We start from the raw sequence: 19,064 nt of genomic DNA on the forward strand, positions 1-19,064 counted from the left end.
TTAGATCTAGTCTAAATCTGCCCTCTTTTAGTTTAAAACCGTTACCCCTTGTCCTATCGCTACAGGCCCTGCTAAAAAGTCTGTCCCCATCTTTCTCCTCAGCCCCTCTCAGCCCTGGCAGCTGCAGGAAGGTCTCCCCGGAGCCTTCTCTGCTCCAGGCTGAGCCCCCCCAGCTCTCCCAGCCTGTCCTCCCGGCAGAGCTGTTCCAGCCCTCGGAGCGGTGCTGGGGCCTCCTCTGGCCCTGCTCCAGCAGGTCCGTGTCCAGGTGCCGAGGGCTCCAGAGCTGGACGCAGCCCTGCAGGGGGGTCTCCCCCGAGCGGGGCAGAGGGGCAGAATCCCCTCCCTCGCCCTGCTGGCCATGCGGCTTTGGGGGCAGCCCAGGACACGGTTGGCTTCTGGGCTGCGAGTGCAAAATCTTTATAGTTTCTTTTATACTTTTTTTCAAGCTAACTCCTCTCTGCCAGTCTTCCAGTTATGGTTTAATCCAGCTGATGGCAGTCATCCTCTTGATGTGCTGAAACCGCTGTTGTAGCCAGGCCATTTGCTAACTGGGAGCACCCACCAAGTGCAGTGTGTGAAGGCACTGGGACGAGACTTCCCAGCCGTCCTACCTCTGCCTACAGCTCTGACAAAAGCCGGTTTAGAAGGTACTTCCAGGTCTTTTGGCCTAATTACAAAATGAAAACATTTTTATAAGTGTTTAAATAACACAGCATTGTAGTTTAAATACTTGCATAGGTTTTAAGCATGCATATTCTACTTTGGCCATTAGAAAACCCAAACTTTCAAGCTATTTCTCTCCTAATACCAATTCAGTAATTACTTCTCTAATGCCAGTAACTACTTCTCTAATGCCAGTAGGATGTGATGCTTTGAAATGAGAAAAATTCTCCCTCCTTGTTGTTTTGCTCATCTTGTCATTATTTTGTGTTTATTAACTGCATTTTTCCAGTTGATCCTGTCAATTCTTCATCACGTGCACCTTGTCTACCTTTGATGTAAGGGCTGTGCACACCCCTGAGGCTTCATAAATAGTAACATAAAAATGATAAACGGACCTCTCGGGATAGGTGGTATACATAGGCCTCCAAAATTTAAGTAAATCTTAGTTGTTTGGGATTTATTGTGCTACCTATAACCTCTAACAGAAGCTTGAGCTCCTGTATGAAATGCTGTGGACAGATGTGTACTGTGGAAGCAGATGAATTAACGAATGGAGGTGGTGCCCACTGTTCTGCCCCAGCTACATGTTAGTGCTTCATCAGATCTCTTTGTGTGAACAAACCCCAGCTGATGAAACTGTATTAAGCTGACACAGCTCACTGTAACTGCCTAGAAAGCACCTGCATGAACTCTTTGCAACCAGCAGATGCAAAGGGCACTGCAGTATTCAGCAGAAAAACAGCCTCATCACCAACTGCAGTGAGCACGGTTAAATTCAGAGGATCGCTTTTGTCCACCCCAAGAACGGAGGAACAGCGGAAGGAGGTGAAGTGACTGGTGTGATCTGTTGGTCACAGTTTTGGGCACTGAACACAGATCTCACAACTCCCAGTTGTGTGCCTTTCCCTAAGTGACGTTGTTTTTAGTGATAGTTAAACTGATTTTTCTGTATCTAAATATATACTATAAAGGAACTTAGCTACCCTAGTGAAGCATCTTTGCTGTGTATAATAATATATATTATATAATAATAACAATATAATTACTTCCAGAGAGTAATTATATTGTCTTTAAAATCTTGTTTACTGGCTTATCTGACATTTTTCCTCGGAAGTAATAAGAAAATACACCAAATCAAAATTACATGCTCTGAAGTGAATGCTGATCCTGGTTTGTTTTTTCTCTTAGTTGTGCATTTCACTGTTGTGCACAGGGGGAAAAGAGTATTGGCATGAGATGCATGGATAACAGGGAGAAGACCTGGGCAGTGGGAAAATAACTCTTGAAGCTTAAATAAAGTGTGTTAGGTTTTGTCCAGGTTATGCTTGCACATGCCTGTTGATCAGAGGGAGAAATGAGGCTTCAGGTACACCGCAGTAGAAACAAAACACTGTGGGGTATTGCAGACTCCAAAATACATTCAGCTAAGTAACTTCAAATAACGCTATGAAATGTCCTTAACTGTTCATACACTTTTCGAATTTACAAAAGCGGATTGGAGGGACCTGTCTTACTGCTGTTACACGGTGGAGGCCATTCCGCTCTTTCCTGGGCTGTATTTACTGTAAGTAAGCTGCTGCTTTATAGAAGTGTATATATATGCAAATATAGTCATCTGAGTGTGGAAGGCAACTAACCATTCAGCTATGTTCAGCACAGGAAAATCAATTCAGAAATCTGTCCTGGTGCACACCTGGACACTCCAGTCTTCTAAATATTTCGCTGTCAGTGTGTATATTAAATAGGCAAAGCACACGCAAAGGTTTGTCGACAAGGTTTTAATTATCAGCAGTAACCAAGACTACATCTGCCAAATAGCTTGCATGTTTTAATGAAATGCCAAAGACATTTCTCATCATAAGCATATCCATTTTTTTTCGGAAGGCTGCTTTTTCATGACTACTAGTGAAAGTTCAACAGCTTTATCTCATCGAAATAATATTATCTTTGCATGATTGAGGTCCTGTTTATTGAGAAATCTCATTTGCTGCTCAAGCAACTCTCTGAAACACGAACTGAGGGGGTGTCAATAGGAGTGAGCGTGGGGACTGACCAAACCAAAATTCCTCCTTCCCACCCATTCCTTTTTAAAAAATAAAGGGAGTTAAGGAAGAAATCGTCTAAAGGATTTCAAGTAAAGTAAAATCACTTGTGGTGTGTGATTTTTATTTGGGACCTTTTTAATCCAGGAACTCTTTGAGCTGTCTAGTGCCCTTGACGGATGCTGTAGGATGACTTTCATGGAAGTGCGACTGGACAGATATAGTCTCTACATCTCCCCTGTGCCCATATTTGTTACCTTTTAGGAGTTTGGTGGGCTGTAGAGCACTTAACCTTTCAGCAGAGATTCAAATGAGTAACGAGAATGAACATTTTGGAAGAGTCACTACCAACTGCTCTTGAATTCCCAACATGACTACTGTTGAGTAATGCTGATGGTGTGATCATAAACCGTCTGGAATTGTAATGGGACACATTAGAAAAATACTTTGCCAACTGGGCTGTAGTTTTGGTATTGAATAGTAGTTTTACACCTAACAGTTCATTTGTAACTTTAGCTTACCAGAGACTGATGCAGATAGGGCTCTTCTAAAACTGTTGAACTTTAAGTCTTAAATCTCTGTCTTACTAAATCCTGTAGTTACTTGCTTGTAGCTCATTAGTTGCCAAGATGGACGGATGTCTTTTCCTCTGCCAGTTAGTGGTTTTGTTACAGTATACAAGTGCCTTAAACAGATACAAGGAAGGTCACCGCTTTTCACTGGAGGCAGAGGTATGAAGTCCCATTTTTCTGACTTAAGGAAAGGGCTTCTTAACAAGACACTTCCACCCCCTCTAGAGCTCTAATAGCTTGCCAGTACCTTTTTTACATTTAAAAAACTCCAGAGTTGAATTTAGCAGAGTGATTGCAGTTATAACACCCTGCCTTACAGTTACTAACTTTACTGTTAGCAATTAACAAAGTTCATACACAAGATTCACACAGATTTATGCCTTGCACTTGAGCCTGGATCTGGAGAAAGAAACTACCACAGCAGTTAGCTCGTGCCTTTCTGTGGCTGCTATAGAATTATTTCCTTTGGGCATTTTGAAATGAAAGTTTGCCCTAAGCAATCAAGTGTTAAATGTTTAGGATGAACCAGAACCAAAAAAAAACCCAAAACAACCAAAGAACGTTTCCCCACAAAAACCAAGAAGAAAACAAAATTGGGAAGCACTGAGAGTAACAATCTATAAATAAAATAACAGCCTGCAGGAGCGACATGCTTCTGTCTTATTTTGCTTATTGACCTGGTAACGTCCTGGATGATGTGTTTGTACTTCTCCTGGCAAAAGTACTGTGGTTTGGATAAAACTCAGGGCACCAGAAAGCTTCCCATTCTCTCACATCATGTTGAGATGATCCTCTTTCCTTGCTCCCTACTGACAGTAGTTTGATTTTTAGCAGCAGACTTCTCATCTGACTAGTTAAATTATTGCTTAGGTGCATAAGCACCTCGCAGATTGAGGTTTCAGCATGTCTTTAGGGGCTCTAATATATTAACCTGTGGATTCAGTGGGTTTTGGGAGAGCAACTGCTACAGTCATTCAGGACTTGAATAGCTGAACAATCAAAATATGAGGACGGGGTAGCTTCCAGATCTCTGCCCATTATGTAGGTGGTTTTGTAAATCTCAAGAAATTCCCCCACTCCTGCAGGACTGTTATTTAAATAATCAATGATCCCTTAACACAAAAATCTTCCTTTCAACAAGGAATGCCACTTAATCGCTGTGATTCCTGAAGTAGCTTACATAAATGGAGCTGTCAGGGACAAACGAGCCATAATCATATTGCAGCCCTGCCTCACTTTAAAAAGATTCCTCACTTGTTCCCCCTGACCCCTTTGGATTAAGCAATTTTGGTACATTTCAGCATTACTTTAAAATGCTGTTCTTTGAGAGCAAATTGAATGTGTGCTGCAAAGCAGCTGCTTCCTGTCTGCTGCATAGCTGAGCTGCTTCATCTCTGTTGTGTAGCCAACGCTAATTTTGTAATTAGGGGGGCTTGGGGAAGGGGGGCATTACTTTGGTGGCTGCAATCCCACTGCTGCGTTTCAGTTTTCAGAGGTGCTACAGAGCTTGTACTCATTATCCTAGAAAACACGAGTCCTGTCTTACGCACAGTGAAATAAATGTCCTCGGAGACGGCGTGAACAATGCTAGAAAGGATGGAGCTTTGGTTAATTAAGGATAGTTTATATGGAATATTCTTGCTTGCTTCCTCTGACACCTCGTGCAATCCAGGTTCAGCTGTTTTGCTGGCAGTAGAGGGTTTTTCTCGCACTATCCGAGCCTTTGCTGTTGTTTCAGGGAGCGCTTAATGTTGCTAATCCTTTTGTAGGTGAGGTGTGGCACTTTGCAAATTATATTATCTTTGTCCCTTCTTGCAGTCTGCAATCATTAACAGGATTCAGTGTAGGATTGTGGCTTTAGATCTCCGGGGCCATGGTAAGTAAAATAAATACATTTAAAATCACATAAGCATGTTACACGCTCTCGTTTTTTCAGGAAGATATAATGAATCCCTCCCAAGATGACTAAGAAAGCATCCTTAAGGTATTGTTACTCAAAAGCATTGCAATTCCAATTTCAAGAATTCCAATTCCAAATTCCAATTGTTATGCAAAAGCAGGGCTGGAAAAGTGGCTTCTGGAGCTCCACAGCCACCTGTCCTCACGTGCCAGAAGCTGGGACTCCCTGCGCCTTTGTGCGAGGCAGTGGTGGACTTGCGGACTTGTTCCTTCCTGCATTCTGGCACAACCCCCTCCTTTATAGTTTCATAATCTATAGGTGCTCTTTACAAGCAGAAGTAATGTCTGTTCTTTAGTTTTAGGATACATTGCAAATATGGAACAGTTATGGGGAGCATTTCCTACCCGTAAGCTATAATGCGATAAAGTACCAACCGTTCCTATTAATTCTGGGTTTCTTAATTATTCATGTTCACTGCAGTAGGCTGGCTCTTAGTAAGTGTGCCAAAAAGCTTTGTACAGTGGCTGCTCAAAGTCCTGAGGGCTCTGAAGCTTTTCAGCTTATATGAACTTAACTTTTTTGTTCTTTCAGGAGAAACAAAAGTTAGGAATCCTGAAGATCTGTCTGCAGAAACTATGTCAAAGTAAGGAAGCTTATGCTCTCTCTTCGGTATTTCTCTTTTCACAAATCTTTATTTTCTTTCCTTGATTGAACAATAAACTACTTGAGGACACACAACCTTCATTCAAGGGAGCTGGATGGTTCAACCTTTGGCGGTTGGACTTGATGATCTTAGAGGTCTTTGCCAACCTTTATGATACTATGAAGACAGTTTCATTTCACGTGATTCTGGTAGTTATCCCTTATTTTCCTTCCATTCTAAGACAGTTTGAAATTTATTTGAAATTGTATCTCTTCCAGCTGAGCCAGGTTCCAAACTGGAGTTGTTCCCTAGCTGCCCTCAGTTTTTAAACTTGCTTTAAAGATCAGTGGCTTCATTGCAGTGAACACTTCAAACCTGCAACGCACTGTAACGCTTGCTAGAGACTTCCTAAGACGAGGGGAATGATTTCCTCAGACATAACCGACTGCGACATCTTAGCTTGAAATCACCGGTTTGGTTCTTCCTCGGCTCCTCGAGCGAACGTTCAGAGCGTGCCCACCTTGGGCTGGCGGCATCCCCAAAGTGTGGGTCACAGACCGAGACTTTCAGGCGTGGAGGGAGTTGCTTTTTCAGACTACCACGACCTGCTTTGGGATGCAAATCGCCCTCTTGACAAAGCTGTAAGAAAAGCAAATACCCACTGCTAAGCACATTACTGTTAGGTCCACATTTAGTACAAAGAGACTCTTTGCTACGACTGCAATTAAATCAGGATGGATTTTGTAACCTTCATATGAACAAATCCACTTGGTTTGTTGTGGGGAGGCCATGTGTGAAATGTATTCTGACTTCCATTGTGTACCTTATTGCTACTGCTTATGGCTTGTCAGGTCCTGATGTGTTACTGTCCTGAGGAGATGCCGTATGAAATGGTTAGGATTTTTAAAATCTGGAGCAGCACTACTGTGGGGGGAAAACAAGTTGCCTTTTGTTTTTAAACCTTTCTGTCCTTTAGCAATGAGCTTGAAAATTATTTTTGAATAGGTTTAAATGGCAGCCTTAAATTGTAACCGTTTTTTTTGTTGGATTTTTTTTTGTCAAATCCTCAAGCAATTTTCTCTGACAGAGCAAACAAGCTGGTCAACTTTTTTTTTTTTGACTTGTTTTCCATTTCCTATTTCCAATACCACTCAGGTCTCCGGTTCCTCTGAATGGTTTTAGTCAGGAAAGACAATTTGGGTGTCTTAAACTACAGTGCTCTTCAGTAGATTCCAGCCGTTAGCTCTGCTGTTGTTTTGAGGTTTGTGAATCCAGCTTTCACCTACTGCAGTGACAGCTTCAGTTTAAAGTAGGTGCCTTATGGAAAGGATGAGGAAATCACCCCTTGCCTTGTAGTATCTGTGCTCATAGAGTCTGAACCCTTTTGCTTGTGCTCCGTGCCGTTATTTTGCCTTGGTCAGTAGGGCTCAGTTATTTTCCCTCTAATTGCAAACAGTTTCCCCTTTCAGAATGGCAAATTTCTCAGTCTACACTTCCATGCAAGAGGATTTGACAGCTTTTTCTCACCTTTTATTTAACATTCCCACCAGCTAATGTCAGTGTAAAATGTTCTCTTCAGGGATTCCTTTTAAATGAGCACTTTCTGATAAAAAAATGGAAATTGTTCGGGAAAGTACTGGCTTGAATGATTTCCTGTATTGGTGCTTAGATCAAGCAGTGGTAAGAGAATAAACTTGTCTCAGTTACCTGTGGGTTAAATGAGCGTACAGACAGGATTTGGAGCCGGACATCTGTCTTGGATCTGTACTTTCTCCTCGCGTTGTACCAGTCTGCTTCAGAAATGTGTCAAGGTAGAGATGCTGACCATGCTTGTATCTCAACCTGACAGAGACGTTGGAAACGTGGTTGAAGCTCTGTATGGGGACCTTCCTCCGCCGATCATGCTGATTGGGCACAGCATGGGGGGTGCCATCGCAGTACACACGGCGGTCGCAAATTTGGTGCCAAGTTTACTGGGTCTGTGCATGATCGACGTTGTGGAAGGTGAGTGTGTGTGCCCTTGGATAGACTTCTGTACCCTTGGACGGGGCCCATCTTCCACACTGATCTTTTTCTTTCATCCCCAAATCCCTGAATATAGAAAGTTTTGTCCAGTTTTTAAACCAATGCCAATTCCTTCCTCCGAACAGATGCTACCTACACAAAAGTCTTTCTAGTGTCACCCCTCCTTTTGCTTTTCCCAGATGGGCGCTCCGTTTGCTATTTTCCTGATAATTTCTTTGCAGTGCTTTCTTGTTAGCGGGGAGAAGGGTGGCTTTTTATTTAATGCACGGTGCTGATGAGTGATTACTGCCATCTCTTACTTTCTGAATGTCCTACCTGTTCAAATATTAATTCTGTAATGTGGGAGCAGGTGTGACTGGGCTTAGGAGTACTAAGCTGTACTTTCCTCAACAGCATTAAATCCCCAGCGAGCTCCATCTCTCTCTGAGGGTGTTCCCTGGTAGACAGTTCTGTCTAGAGGGATGTGGCAATTATTTCATCAGATGCCATAAAGGTGATATACTTGGTTTTAGGTACAGCCATGGACGCGTTGAACAGCATGCAGAACTTCTTAAGGAGTCGTCCCAAAACATTCAAGTCACTTGAGAATGCCATTGAGTGGAGGTAATGCATGGGCTTCTGCGGGCTCCACATTCCCTTGTCTTTGTAGCTTGACTGTTGAAGGAAACAAAGTTTATGTAATTTGTCCGTTTTCTCCTTTCGCGTTCACTTCCCCAATCATTGTCGCCAGTTCCTTGGCTGATTTGACGGGGAGGGAGAGGTCTCAAAGATAATTAATTTCCTGGGGGAGTTGGCTACGCATTGGAGAAGGATCCTCTAAGAGCTTCAGCTGATGGAAAGCTTAATGGTGTGAATTGCAGCTTCCTTCTAAGTGTCCCAGCTATTACAGAAGAAGCTTGAAACATCCATCCATGTGTAAGAAACAAGGCTTCTTTCCGATTCAGCGAGAATTACTGACACATTTGGCAGCTGAGTTTGAAAGGGAGAGGCCTCATGGTTAAGTTTATAGATTGGACTACAGAAAGCCCAGTTCTGTTCCCAAATACCCATGTAGTTTCTGCCCTCTCCCTGTCCCCTGCAATGAAATGGGTGTAACCCTATTTCACTGTTTCCCCACACCACTTCTCCCACGTGTCTTTTAAGTTCATAGTTCCAGTGACAATGGGGGTCGGAGTAAGTCGGCACGTAGCGCGAGGCACTCCGAACGCCTGCTGGGAGCAGGAGGTTTGGGAATGGTTTGGGGAAATCGTGAGCTGTAAAGGGCTTTTGCTCCTGTGTCTGGGCCTGCTAGTTACTGATTCTGTTTAGTGACTATTTATGTCCTTCCATTTTTTTCTTTTCTAGTGTAAAAAGTGGGCAAATAAGAAATCTTGAATCTGCCAGAGTTTCTATGGTCGGTCAAGTGAAACAGTAGGTGTTTTTGTTTTTTTTTTTTTTTTTTAAGCTCTTAAAGTCATCTTGTCTGTTTTACAATACCATTGCTACAGAGCGTAAATGCACTTAAAAGTGAAAATTTCTTCTAGCAAATACAAATTTCTTATCATTTGATCACAGTTGATACTGGCAGCGGCACTGAATAGTTGTGGCACTTAGAACGTGCCATGGCCAGAATTTCCCTGCGGCAAAATCCGCCAAGAGCCGTGTTTTTAAAAGTTTACTGCTGTTTGAGTATTCCTTGTTTTGTCTGTGTTTCCTCCTATGTTAAGAAATAAGTGTTAATCTGATGCCTCTTTTGCCCTAAGTCGGGTTGGCCTTCTGGGTATGGAATCTTTCACTTCCTTTTAGAAATGATTTAATTATCTGTTGCCTTTCGGGAGTGATCTGAGGTGGGTTTGGGGGGATCAGAGTAACCTGCTTGTGCCGCTCTAATCCTTGACGTACCTGGAGCCTTTACAAATGCCTCATACTCCATTAGGAAAAGCTGATGTTGATTATTTGACCATTTCCACCTCCTCTAAGTAGCTGTTTGCATTTTTATTTGCACTGGGATGCATGTGCTGCACAGGCACTTGTCCCGTGGCTAGTCATGACTATCTTTCATCCGCAGCTACTTTTAAACTTCAGGGGATTTTTTTCAGCCAGTGTCTGAGAAATTGCTGACCACTTTAGGTTAAAACTTGGTTGGATTTTTTTGTTTTGGCAGGGAATCAGTTTCTGCTTTTCTTCTCACAGGTGTGAAGGGGCTGCCAGTCCTGAATGCCCTAAAGCCATAGTGGAGGGTATTATTGAAGAAGAGGAGGAGGAGGAAGAGGATGAGGAAGGGGGAGGCTCTGTCAACAAAAGGAAGAAAGAAGATGACACAGAGGTGGGGAATTTCTTGTTTTATTTTCAGCTTGTGCTTGCACGATGCCCCCCTGCAAGAGTAGTTGTCCAAATTGTTCTAATACAAAGTGGAGCAATTCCAGGGACTGAAAACTTTATATTGTGACTTGTTTTTTTCTTTGTCTCGTGCCACTGATTCTATCTTGGACTGTTACCTGAAAGTGTGTGTCTGGTTTTCTCTCCTGAGGTGCTCACAGATTTAATGCATAGGACCTGAAATGGGGCTTCGGGCCTGAATGAGGAATGCTCTTTTCCGAGTCTTTGTGGTATTTTTGTTTCTTTCCAAGGCACAGTAGCATTCAGGAGGTCATACAGGCAATTGCAACCTAGGAATGTAAATTCCTTGAGGAAAGTCATTGTAGCCAGCTTAGCCCATTGTATTTCTGTGTCACCTAAGTGAGAGCCAAGCCTGAATGTTCAGACGATTTCTGAGCTCTTTGTGCCAGTAAAAAATAGCAAATTAAGTGTCCTGAAAACTACAGCCTTCTCTTCATCTACAGGTGTAGCTCCTGCTGGCTTTCTTGTTCCCTACTCATGTACTTTGGTTGTGATTTTGAGAGAAATTTAGGAGCAAGGAGGGTCATCCCCTGGAAGTGTGTAATCCACCAGAGGGAGCCAGTATTTTTTATATATGCTTCCAAGTAGTGCTCCAAGTTTGTTTTGTTTCAGCTGTTTTACTGATCACTAATGCAGAGCTCTCTCTCCTCCCTGCAGACAAAGAAGGAGCACTTATACACATGGCGAATTGAACTGGCAAAAACAGAAAAGTACTGGGATGGCTGGTTCAGGGGTTTATCTAACCTCTTCCTGAGCTGTCCAACTCCAAAGCTTTTGCTTTTAGCTGGTACGTGTCTCTTCCAGTCCTGTTTTGGTTCAGTGTCTGTTCACTTCGGTGATGTCCCACTTGTATTTTAGAGAATAGGGCCAGCGTTTGGCTAATGTCTTTCTCTGAGAATAGCAAACCTGTCTCTTCCACCTTGGCTTTTCTGTGTATCTTGAAATATCAGAAAACGGTCCATTTGATCTGTGCCGATCTGGAATTGGGCTGTGGGCATGGTGGTGTTGGGTTGACAGTTGGATTTAATGATCTTAGAGGTCCTTTCCAACCTTAATGATTCTGTGATTCTATGGAATTAGTTCCGAGCCTCTAATATCAAAATAGCACATAATGACATACTGTATGTGTTGCTGCTGCTGCTGGACAGGTGGTTTTGTTCTATGATGTGGAAGAGCAGCAAACAGGACAGATCTAAGCTGCCCTTCAGACTCCACTACTAACGATATTTTCCTACAGATGCGGGTGTGATTTGATGTTTTCAACTGAAAGCCAAATTATCGATGTTCTACAACCAGCTGTAGGCCCTTTTTGTGCCTTAATAGGAAATACAGTGTGTAACCAAGATAAATATCCTTTTAAGTTGTATGGAGGGATGTGTTCTTGCATTTCTGGCTGGGATTCTTTCCTGTCACATTACTGTCTTGAGGTGCAGCACTGAAATGTCCTTGTGGTGGGTGACAGAGATGTTTCTTATGTGTTTTTCAAGCCAAATGTCTCTTTCAAAATACCAAGTAAAGCCCTGCTTAGACAGTCATGTTCTCTCTGGCTTTTCTCCAATACATCTGTTTATTTGATTGTAGGTGTTGACAGGCTGGATAAAGATCTAACAATTGGACAGATGCAAGGTAAATATTTAATATTGTTACTCTACCCTTACTGTAATGCTCTTTTTGGATGATAGCTTGTTACTATGGGTACAGGAACGAGAGATAGCTGGAATGGCCTTTTACCAGGTGCAGTCTATATAGAAACAAATGTGCATTAAAGAATCAGTCCATCCCAAAGTGTTCTCTAATTGTCTGTGCTTGTAGGAAAGATGGAGAAGTTGAGAAGGGAAAGGTTCAATTAGAAGTTGTGAAGGGCTGTTGCCATGGGTTTTGTTCAGTCTGATGTTCAATGTTTCCAGCAACGGAACTGCCACACTTCTCTTGGGTCAGAATGATTGTCTGTGAGGGCTTCTTTTTTCCCTTTCTAACTACATTCCTGATGTTCCTATCTAGAACACTTGGGACCATCCAAAACTGTCTGGTCTCGCGGTGTTTCTGGAAGGCATCAGACCAAGATTCAGCATCTGCGTTAATGTTTTGGACTTGTTTTTTTTTTCCCCATCCCAGCTTCATTGATTTCCAGAGCAACCAATATTGGAAAGTAGTATTGGGTAGCAGGATAAGCATTACGTTAAGGTAGATCTGATAATGGTTCCAACTCTGAAAGGTAGTCTCACCTGTGTCGAGAAGCATTAAGAAGTTTAGCTTCGTTTTACCTCTCGGGAACCTGCTCTAGTTACACCTGGGGAAGATGAATTAAGCAGCCGCTTCTCCCTTTCTTTGGAAACTGTCTGCTGTGTGTATTGTACAGTTTGCCCTAGACTCCTGTGCCTTCCCAGGTCGTTCTTCGCCAGATGCATATAGTGAGGTTTGTTTGTAAAGAATGTGAGATCCTGTTCAGAAGAGTTCATAAATTCACAGTGCTCTTAAGGGTGCAGTGTCTGACGTTTCCTGTGTACACAAGAGCTGCTTGCCTAAACCGTTGCTGTTAGAAATCAAGACCACTTAAAAAGCAGCTCCAGTGATGACTCTCTTGATCCGCAGGGAAGTTTCAGATGCAGGTCCTCCCGCAGTGTGGCCATGCAGTCCATGAAGATGCTCCAGACAAGGTGAGCCCTGTGAATGAACTACCCCACGGTAGAAGCTAGATAAGTCACAGTCTTCACAGCTTAAAGGCAAAGGAGTCCATTGCTTACTATGAAGCAGAGATTGTACTTCAAGCAGCATTTTTTGGCACGACACCTTAACTGGCTATTCACAAAACAGCTTGGATTTTTAAGCTGACTAGAAAGCCTGGGCTAAGATGTTACGTGACACAGGGCTTGGCTAGATTACAGGTTTAACTCTCAGGCTAGTGGTGATATACCCAGCTCTTACCATGTGGAGTGTGGATTTATCCTCCCTGTCTTTCCTCGTGAAGTTCTCCACTCTCCTTTGAACTAAGCTGCAGCTTTTGGGGTTGATCTGTGTTTTGCTGAGTTGGGTGGCTCACATTTTCCAAATACAAAACAAATGTTGCCGAAACAGCTTACAGACTGACGGAGCAGTGCTGCTTCTGAGTACTGCTGAAGTTAGTGTCCAGAGACAGGAATGTGGTGCAGCCAGTGGAGCCTGTGGTTGGAAACACGTCTGGTTTTAAAGCTTGTTCTACACTGACCACTGTGAGTCTAAAACTCAGCCTTTCTGTGCTTCGCTTTGCCAATCTGAAATAGTATGTTTATCTAAACGTACTGAGTTGTTATTCTTTTTAATATACATTCTAAGCAGTATTATTACCCTCAGGTTACTGTCTTGATTTATTCTTCATAGGAGTAACTTGCATCGTGATTTCACCAGACCTTTTTTCCTTGCTAAGCTTAGGCATTGCTTTAAGAATTACTGAAGAAGGTGGAGAAAAAATTTGGTCGGTTCTTGATTGTGAGATCAGTGTCAGAGTAAAGGCAGAAGCATGTGGTTCCTTTATTTTATATAAAAGCGTTTTTTTTATATAAAAAGTACCTTTTTTTATATACAGAGCTCTTAGTTTTAAAGGAGCAAACTTGATTCAGCAAGAGGATCCTGAGGACATGAACTGTTTTTGGAAATGCTGCAGGCTTTGAAAACTGACTGGATTTCTTGTTATCTTCGTGTACCTTTAAATTCCCACTGATTTTTTTCCCTCCTTCCCTCAGGTTGCTGAAGCTGTTGCGACGTTCCTGATCCGTCACAGGTTTACAGAGCCCATCGGTGGATTCCAGTGGTAAGGCTCTGCGGGTGCCAGAGCTGTGCAGTCCTTGAGCAGAGGTCTTGCTCTTACTGCCTGCATGTTTGGCTCTCGGTGTGCGAGGTTGGAATTTTAGCTTAATGCTAAACACCACATGTAAACAAACAGCTTTGAATCACAGCCAGTAACGCATTTGATGTTTGTGTCCTCTCTAAACTTCTCGCCTATTAACTTGTGTTCATGAAAGTTCCTTCCTTGGAGGGGAGGAACGAAGCAGGTCCTCCCTGGCTGATTCCTTTCTTTATAGCCTGCCAGAAGACAGAATTACAAGTTTTATGGGTTTTAGTTTAAATAATATTTTATTTAAGTAATCAAGGCCCCGTGTTTTGGAAACAACTTGCACCACACTTCTTTGGCCAAGAAATGCTGGTGAGATTAGACAGGTAAAGCTGTGTGCTTCACTTTGCAGACTTTCCATACTTACCTCATGGGTTTTCATATCACAGTGAACAGTAGAAACCAGGCCTCTGCGATCAGCCACACGGCGGCTGTGACTGATAAGGTTGACTGGAAAAACTCCCAAAGTCTTAGTTACAGTACCATAAAGCTAATAACTAAACCAACACTTAGACCTCTTAGAAGGTACTAATCTATTTCAGGATCATCTTTCAGGTGAATGGTAAAATAAGCATGTTTCTTAAGCAGTCCTGAAAAGTCTTCCTGCTTTTAGCTAAGAATTCTTTCACAAAAGCTCGAAGTGGGATGCTGTAGGACTGGCAATGCTAAAGAGGTATTGCTGGATGATCTCTTTCTGCTTTTTTCCCCCTTTATCCTGTGCCCTTGGGGGTGAAAGAGTAGAAATGCAGGACTGTGGACTGCATATTTTAAATCAAATGAACGGATATAGTGTAGGTTGATGTGTAAATGGTGAGAGAGGGAAAAGACCAAAGGACTGCACTGCACTGTAATGTTGAATTGCCACCATGTATTTGGCAACCTGTGCTATCTCAGTGAGTCTTGAAGGAGCTAACGTGTTGCTCCTGCGATTATGGTTGTAGCAAAAGAAGCTTTAAACCAAGAGGCTTGAAGAAAATGAGGTGGCTTGCTGGCCTTACTGTGTCCTTAAGCCATAGACAGCAACAAGTTATTGTTGGATGCATCAATGCTGATTTTAACCTGCGTGATAGACTCCTTTTGGCCTTCTTTGATCTTGGGTAATCAACTAAATTTAGGGTTTCGCAGAGTCAAATATCTGCAGAGAATACCTTGATTTTTAACGTGTGACCTTTCTTCCACTCTCCTTTTTCCCTCCTAGTGTGTTTCCTGCTTGTTAATACCCTGGTGTTCTCCAGCACTGCGTCCTGTTGTAAATAAACTGCACCAGAGGCCACTGTGATGTATCCATATCCTTTCATCTCCAGTTCAGCAGCAGTGAGAAGTTGGTGCGAGATTTATCCCCTAGAACTAGTTCTCCAGAACGTGTAAATGCTTAGGGACTTCCTTGCTGGGAAGCAGCTTGTACTGAAGACCATGAAAAGCTCTTCAGGCCCTTGGAAGTGGGCTCCTCTCTGCTGCCACAAGGAAAGACCTCCTGAAATCCCAAGTAGTTGATCATACCAATCTCCGTCGATTCTCAGGCTTTCTGGGACCCAACGGCAAAGGGGCTGTTGGCAGTCCAGATCCACCGAGGGCATTGCAGCATAGCCAAAGGCTTCAGGATTTCTCCATGGAATCATCCAATCGTCTTTGAAGTGCCCCTTAGGTTTGTTTTTTTATATACACCTTTCTTTCCCCTAAAGCAGACGAGGAATCGGCTTCATTGGGAGCTCAGGTTTCATCTCACCAATGCCAGCCTTACGAGTTAAGCTGCGGGAACAGTCTAGATGTTACTTTCCTGTGCAAAGTTGGACAGTCCTGTAGAACAAAAAGGCGAGGGGGGACCGTGAGCTCCGTTTCAGAGTCTTGCAGCTTTCTTAACACTTGTTTCAAGTTCTCACTGAGAAAAATAGCCTGGGTAACTCCATCTACTGCAGAGACATAACAGGCAGGGGACTCTGGGCCTGCGTTTATGGGGAAGACCCAAGAGCAGCAGTAACAACGTGCGCTGCAGGCAGTTTGCCTGTTTGGATGTTCTCTGCCCCTGGATTGTGTTTATGCTTCCCTTCTTGTAGCTGCTACACACAACTGAGCAGAGATCAGCACCTTTTGGATGAAAAAGTGCAGTAGATAAAACCCTGGAAGAGCTTGGAGTCAGTCCTGCTGATGTTGATGCAGACGTGTAAGCAGCTGCTGCTGCTGCGTTATGCTCGCCCCAGCATTGGAGGAAAGACCTTGTTTTCGCTGTCGCTTCCTAGATCGTTTCACTGCCTGCCTTCCATATTTCCATGTAAATGCAGTAGTTACACGGAGAGCTTTTCTTCAGGGTTAAATTATCCACAGGCAGTTCATCAGATTGCTTTCACCTAAGAATCACTCTTGAGCAGACAACGTTTTGGCGCAGTTTTCCTCAATATTGCTGGTGGATGTCTGAATTTTAATTTTTTTTTGCCTTGTGTCCGTAACCCCTTGATGCTGTATGATGAAAGCAGTATTTTAACGCTGTTTTGCTGAGGCATAGTTCTGTTGTTTGCCTGATTTGGGAGCTGTGATGTGCATCTATGCGTACGTCCCGTGACAAGAGCCATCATGAATTCTTGGCGTTTGAGAGGTGCAGGTGGGGCAAAGGGAGACGGTGTGAAGAGCTGGCAAAGCCCGGCTTAACGTTGATGTTTACCCTGATGGAGAGCCACTCGCCTCTGATTCATTTACATGTGAGCCCTGGACGCGGCAGTCGTGGCCTTGCTCTGTGTCCCTTCCCTGACGCATCAGGGTGGGAAATGCCTGAATTAGAGACAAGAAAGCCTTATTCCAGAGAGCTCTCCTCTCTCCTGGCGCTTTGGCCATCGGCATTCAGGTGTTACAAGAGCAATTGCTGGCTCCTGGCGCTTCCCTCCGTAAGGCGCCGTGTCAATTACTGCATTAGTTTACTGTGACCTTGATGTAATGTCCACCCCTGTTTCAGTTGCTGATGGATTAAATGGATCTTCGGTAGTGGAGATGCAAAATAGCACTTGCCCCGGCTGTATCCTGAAGATTGGCAAAATTCTCGGTCCTTTCCACATGACTCCTGTGTTCAAATTATTAGAGATTAAATAATACAGTGTGTGTGTCCAGAGTCTCTCTTCATGGGATAGTTAAGCACGTGCCTGTTGTCATACTCCTGAATGATCTCGCTAAAGTCACATTCCTCCGTGCTGAAGTAACTTGGAGGATCTGGCTTGGAGTGATTCGTTGCGGTAACTCCTTGCGTTCGCCTCTCATGTTATCCCTTTCATTTGCTTTTACAGTTTGCGAGAGATTAAAAAAACCCAACCAACCCAACCCTCCATGGAAAGCAAAAGAAAATCACTTTTGTATTCTGTAGAAGCACCACTGGAAAATGAATGATTGTTTCTGAATCCTGCGGGCTCCCCAGAATTCTATTTTGTTGTTAACATTTGCGAAGTGAGTGGAAAAATAAATATTTCAACAGCCTGTTTACCGTGCCAAGCTCTCGGCGCTGACTTGCGGAGCATAGGTGGCCCTGCAGGGACTCGTGTAGTGCTGCCTTCAGAAAAAGGTGACTGCAGGGACAGCGGCAACAGCCCGTGGGTGGGTGGAGGGGGAATTCCTTTCGGCTGTGTCGAGCCACGGACGGTTTTGAGGCTGTACTTCTGTCTGAAAAAATATTAATGCTCCTGTTGGAGTTTCTTCTCCCTTTCCAGGGAGCTACAGGCGGAGATAAATGCTATTTAGATGAAGGATAGCACAGACCATGGTAAAAGTAGCCACAGAGAGAAGGAATGTTCTCTTTGACTCATGAAAAATGGGGACATCTAGAAAATCCCCCCACAGCTGCCAGCTTTTCAGTGCATTTTTCCCCAGCCTGCAGCATTGTCCTGTCTCTGTGTAAAAGCCTATAAACGGGAGGCGGCTGTCGGAATTGAAAGGATGCTGGTTTTACGCTGGCGCTTTTGATTGTTTAGAAATCTCTTTTGCTTTTGTTCCAGCGGTTGCATTGAGGCTCGGTGGAAACTTTCACAATGGAAAATCCCAAGGCTCGGCAGGAGCAGAAGGTGCAGGTTTGGGAGGCTGGTTTGTTGCCGGGTTCACTTCTTAAATTTTTCGAATCAGACCCAGGACAGGTTTTGCCAGCTCCCAGGTTAAGTCACGGAATCATGAAGGTTGGAAAAGACCTTTAAGATCATCAAGTCCAACCATCAGTATGTACCGTATGTACCAAACAAAACCCTCAGTGACTTCAGAGGGTTTGTTGGAAAACAAATGTTTTCCCGTATGGCCGAAACGTGTGGTTTTGCTTTGAATACAGATCCTGCGCAGGCGGAGCTCGGCCGCGTGTCTTTGCACGCGCTTAAGCCAGCGCGGTTCCTCCGTGCTGGTGTTTGTGACCAGGACAACCGACAGGTGCAGACGCTCGGTGTTGGAATGGTGGCCAAATGGCGTTGCTGTACGGAGCTTGCTTTTTTTTTTTTCTTTTTGAGCCTTGTCCTTTCTGTCTTCAGCCAGCCCTGGTCCAGGTGTGAAGAGGGTGGGAGGTGACACCAAAGCCAATTAAAAATACCGATCCTTATTGCGACTGGAGGTCGCTTTCTGTGCAACCGAGACACCCTCTGAAAAAAAAATAAGCGCTAGAGTAAAGCACGGAGTGACTCCTGAAACCGAGCTCCTGGTCGGGGAGCTCTCAGAGGCGGTGGTGGTGTGACAGATCGCGTTGGTAACAGTAAATGTGGCACCGGGGCAGTTTGAACCTCATTGCTTTTCCTCTCTGCTCACAACCTGAAACTGCCCTTCGTGTTGCCCAAATCTGCCTCCCTTGGCTGTATCGTCCGCCCTGACCCCTCCGGTAACGCCGCACCCTCGGCACCTTCTCCGCAAGGCAGCTGAAAACTGCGGGATAGTTTGCTCTGAGCTTTGCTTTTGGATGCTGGGCTGGTTTTAGGTCAAGCTTTTCCAACCTGGCAAGGTGACTTCTTACCACGTGCTGCTGTTC

The 19,064-nt window shown here is 43.9% G+C and overlaps 1 protein-coding gene across 1 annotated transcript in view; it reads left to right on the plus strand.

Moving 5' to 3' along the window:
• Nucleotides 1-15,844, plus strand: part of PPME1 (protein phosphatase methylesterase 1) — a gene marked incomplete at its 5' end in the record, with an annotated part of 16,733 nt that extends 889 nt beyond the window's left edge. Inside the window, 12 exons of the mRNA XM_010289129.1 lie at nucleotides 2,135-2,227; nucleotides 5,096-5,153; nucleotides 5,769-5,820; nucleotides 7,670-7,824; nucleotides 8,358-8,448; nucleotides 9,190-9,255; nucleotides 10,018-10,150; nucleotides 10,882-11,011; nucleotides 11,806-11,850; nucleotides 12,817-12,881; nucleotides 13,944-14,011; nucleotides 15,291-15,844. Coding sequence (XP_010287431.1) covers nucleotides 2,135-2,227; nucleotides 5,096-5,153; nucleotides 5,769-5,820; nucleotides 7,670-7,824; nucleotides 8,358-8,448; nucleotides 9,190-9,255; nucleotides 10,018-10,150; nucleotides 10,882-11,011; nucleotides 11,806-11,850; nucleotides 12,817-12,881; nucleotides 13,944-14,011; nucleotides 15,291-15,309 — 975 coding nt within the window. The remainder of the gene's footprint in view (nucleotides 1-2,134; nucleotides 2,228-5,095; nucleotides 5,154-5,768; nucleotides 5,821-7,669; nucleotides 7,825-8,357; nucleotides 8,449-9,189; nucleotides 9,256-10,017; nucleotides 10,151-10,881; nucleotides 11,012-11,805; nucleotides 11,851-12,816; nucleotides 12,882-13,943; nucleotides 14,012-15,290) is intronic.
• Nucleotides 15,845-19,064: the final 3,220 nt, after the last annotated feature.

Source organism: Phaethon lepturus, unplaced genomic scaffold (assembly GCF_000687285.1).
Source record: "Phaethon lepturus isolate BGI_N335 unplaced genomic scaffold, ASM68728v1 scaffold21336, whole genome shotgun sequence".
Taxonomy (NCBI): domain Eukaryota; kingdom Metazoa; phylum Chordata; class Aves; order Phaethontiformes; family Phaethontidae; genus Phaethon; species Phaethon lepturus.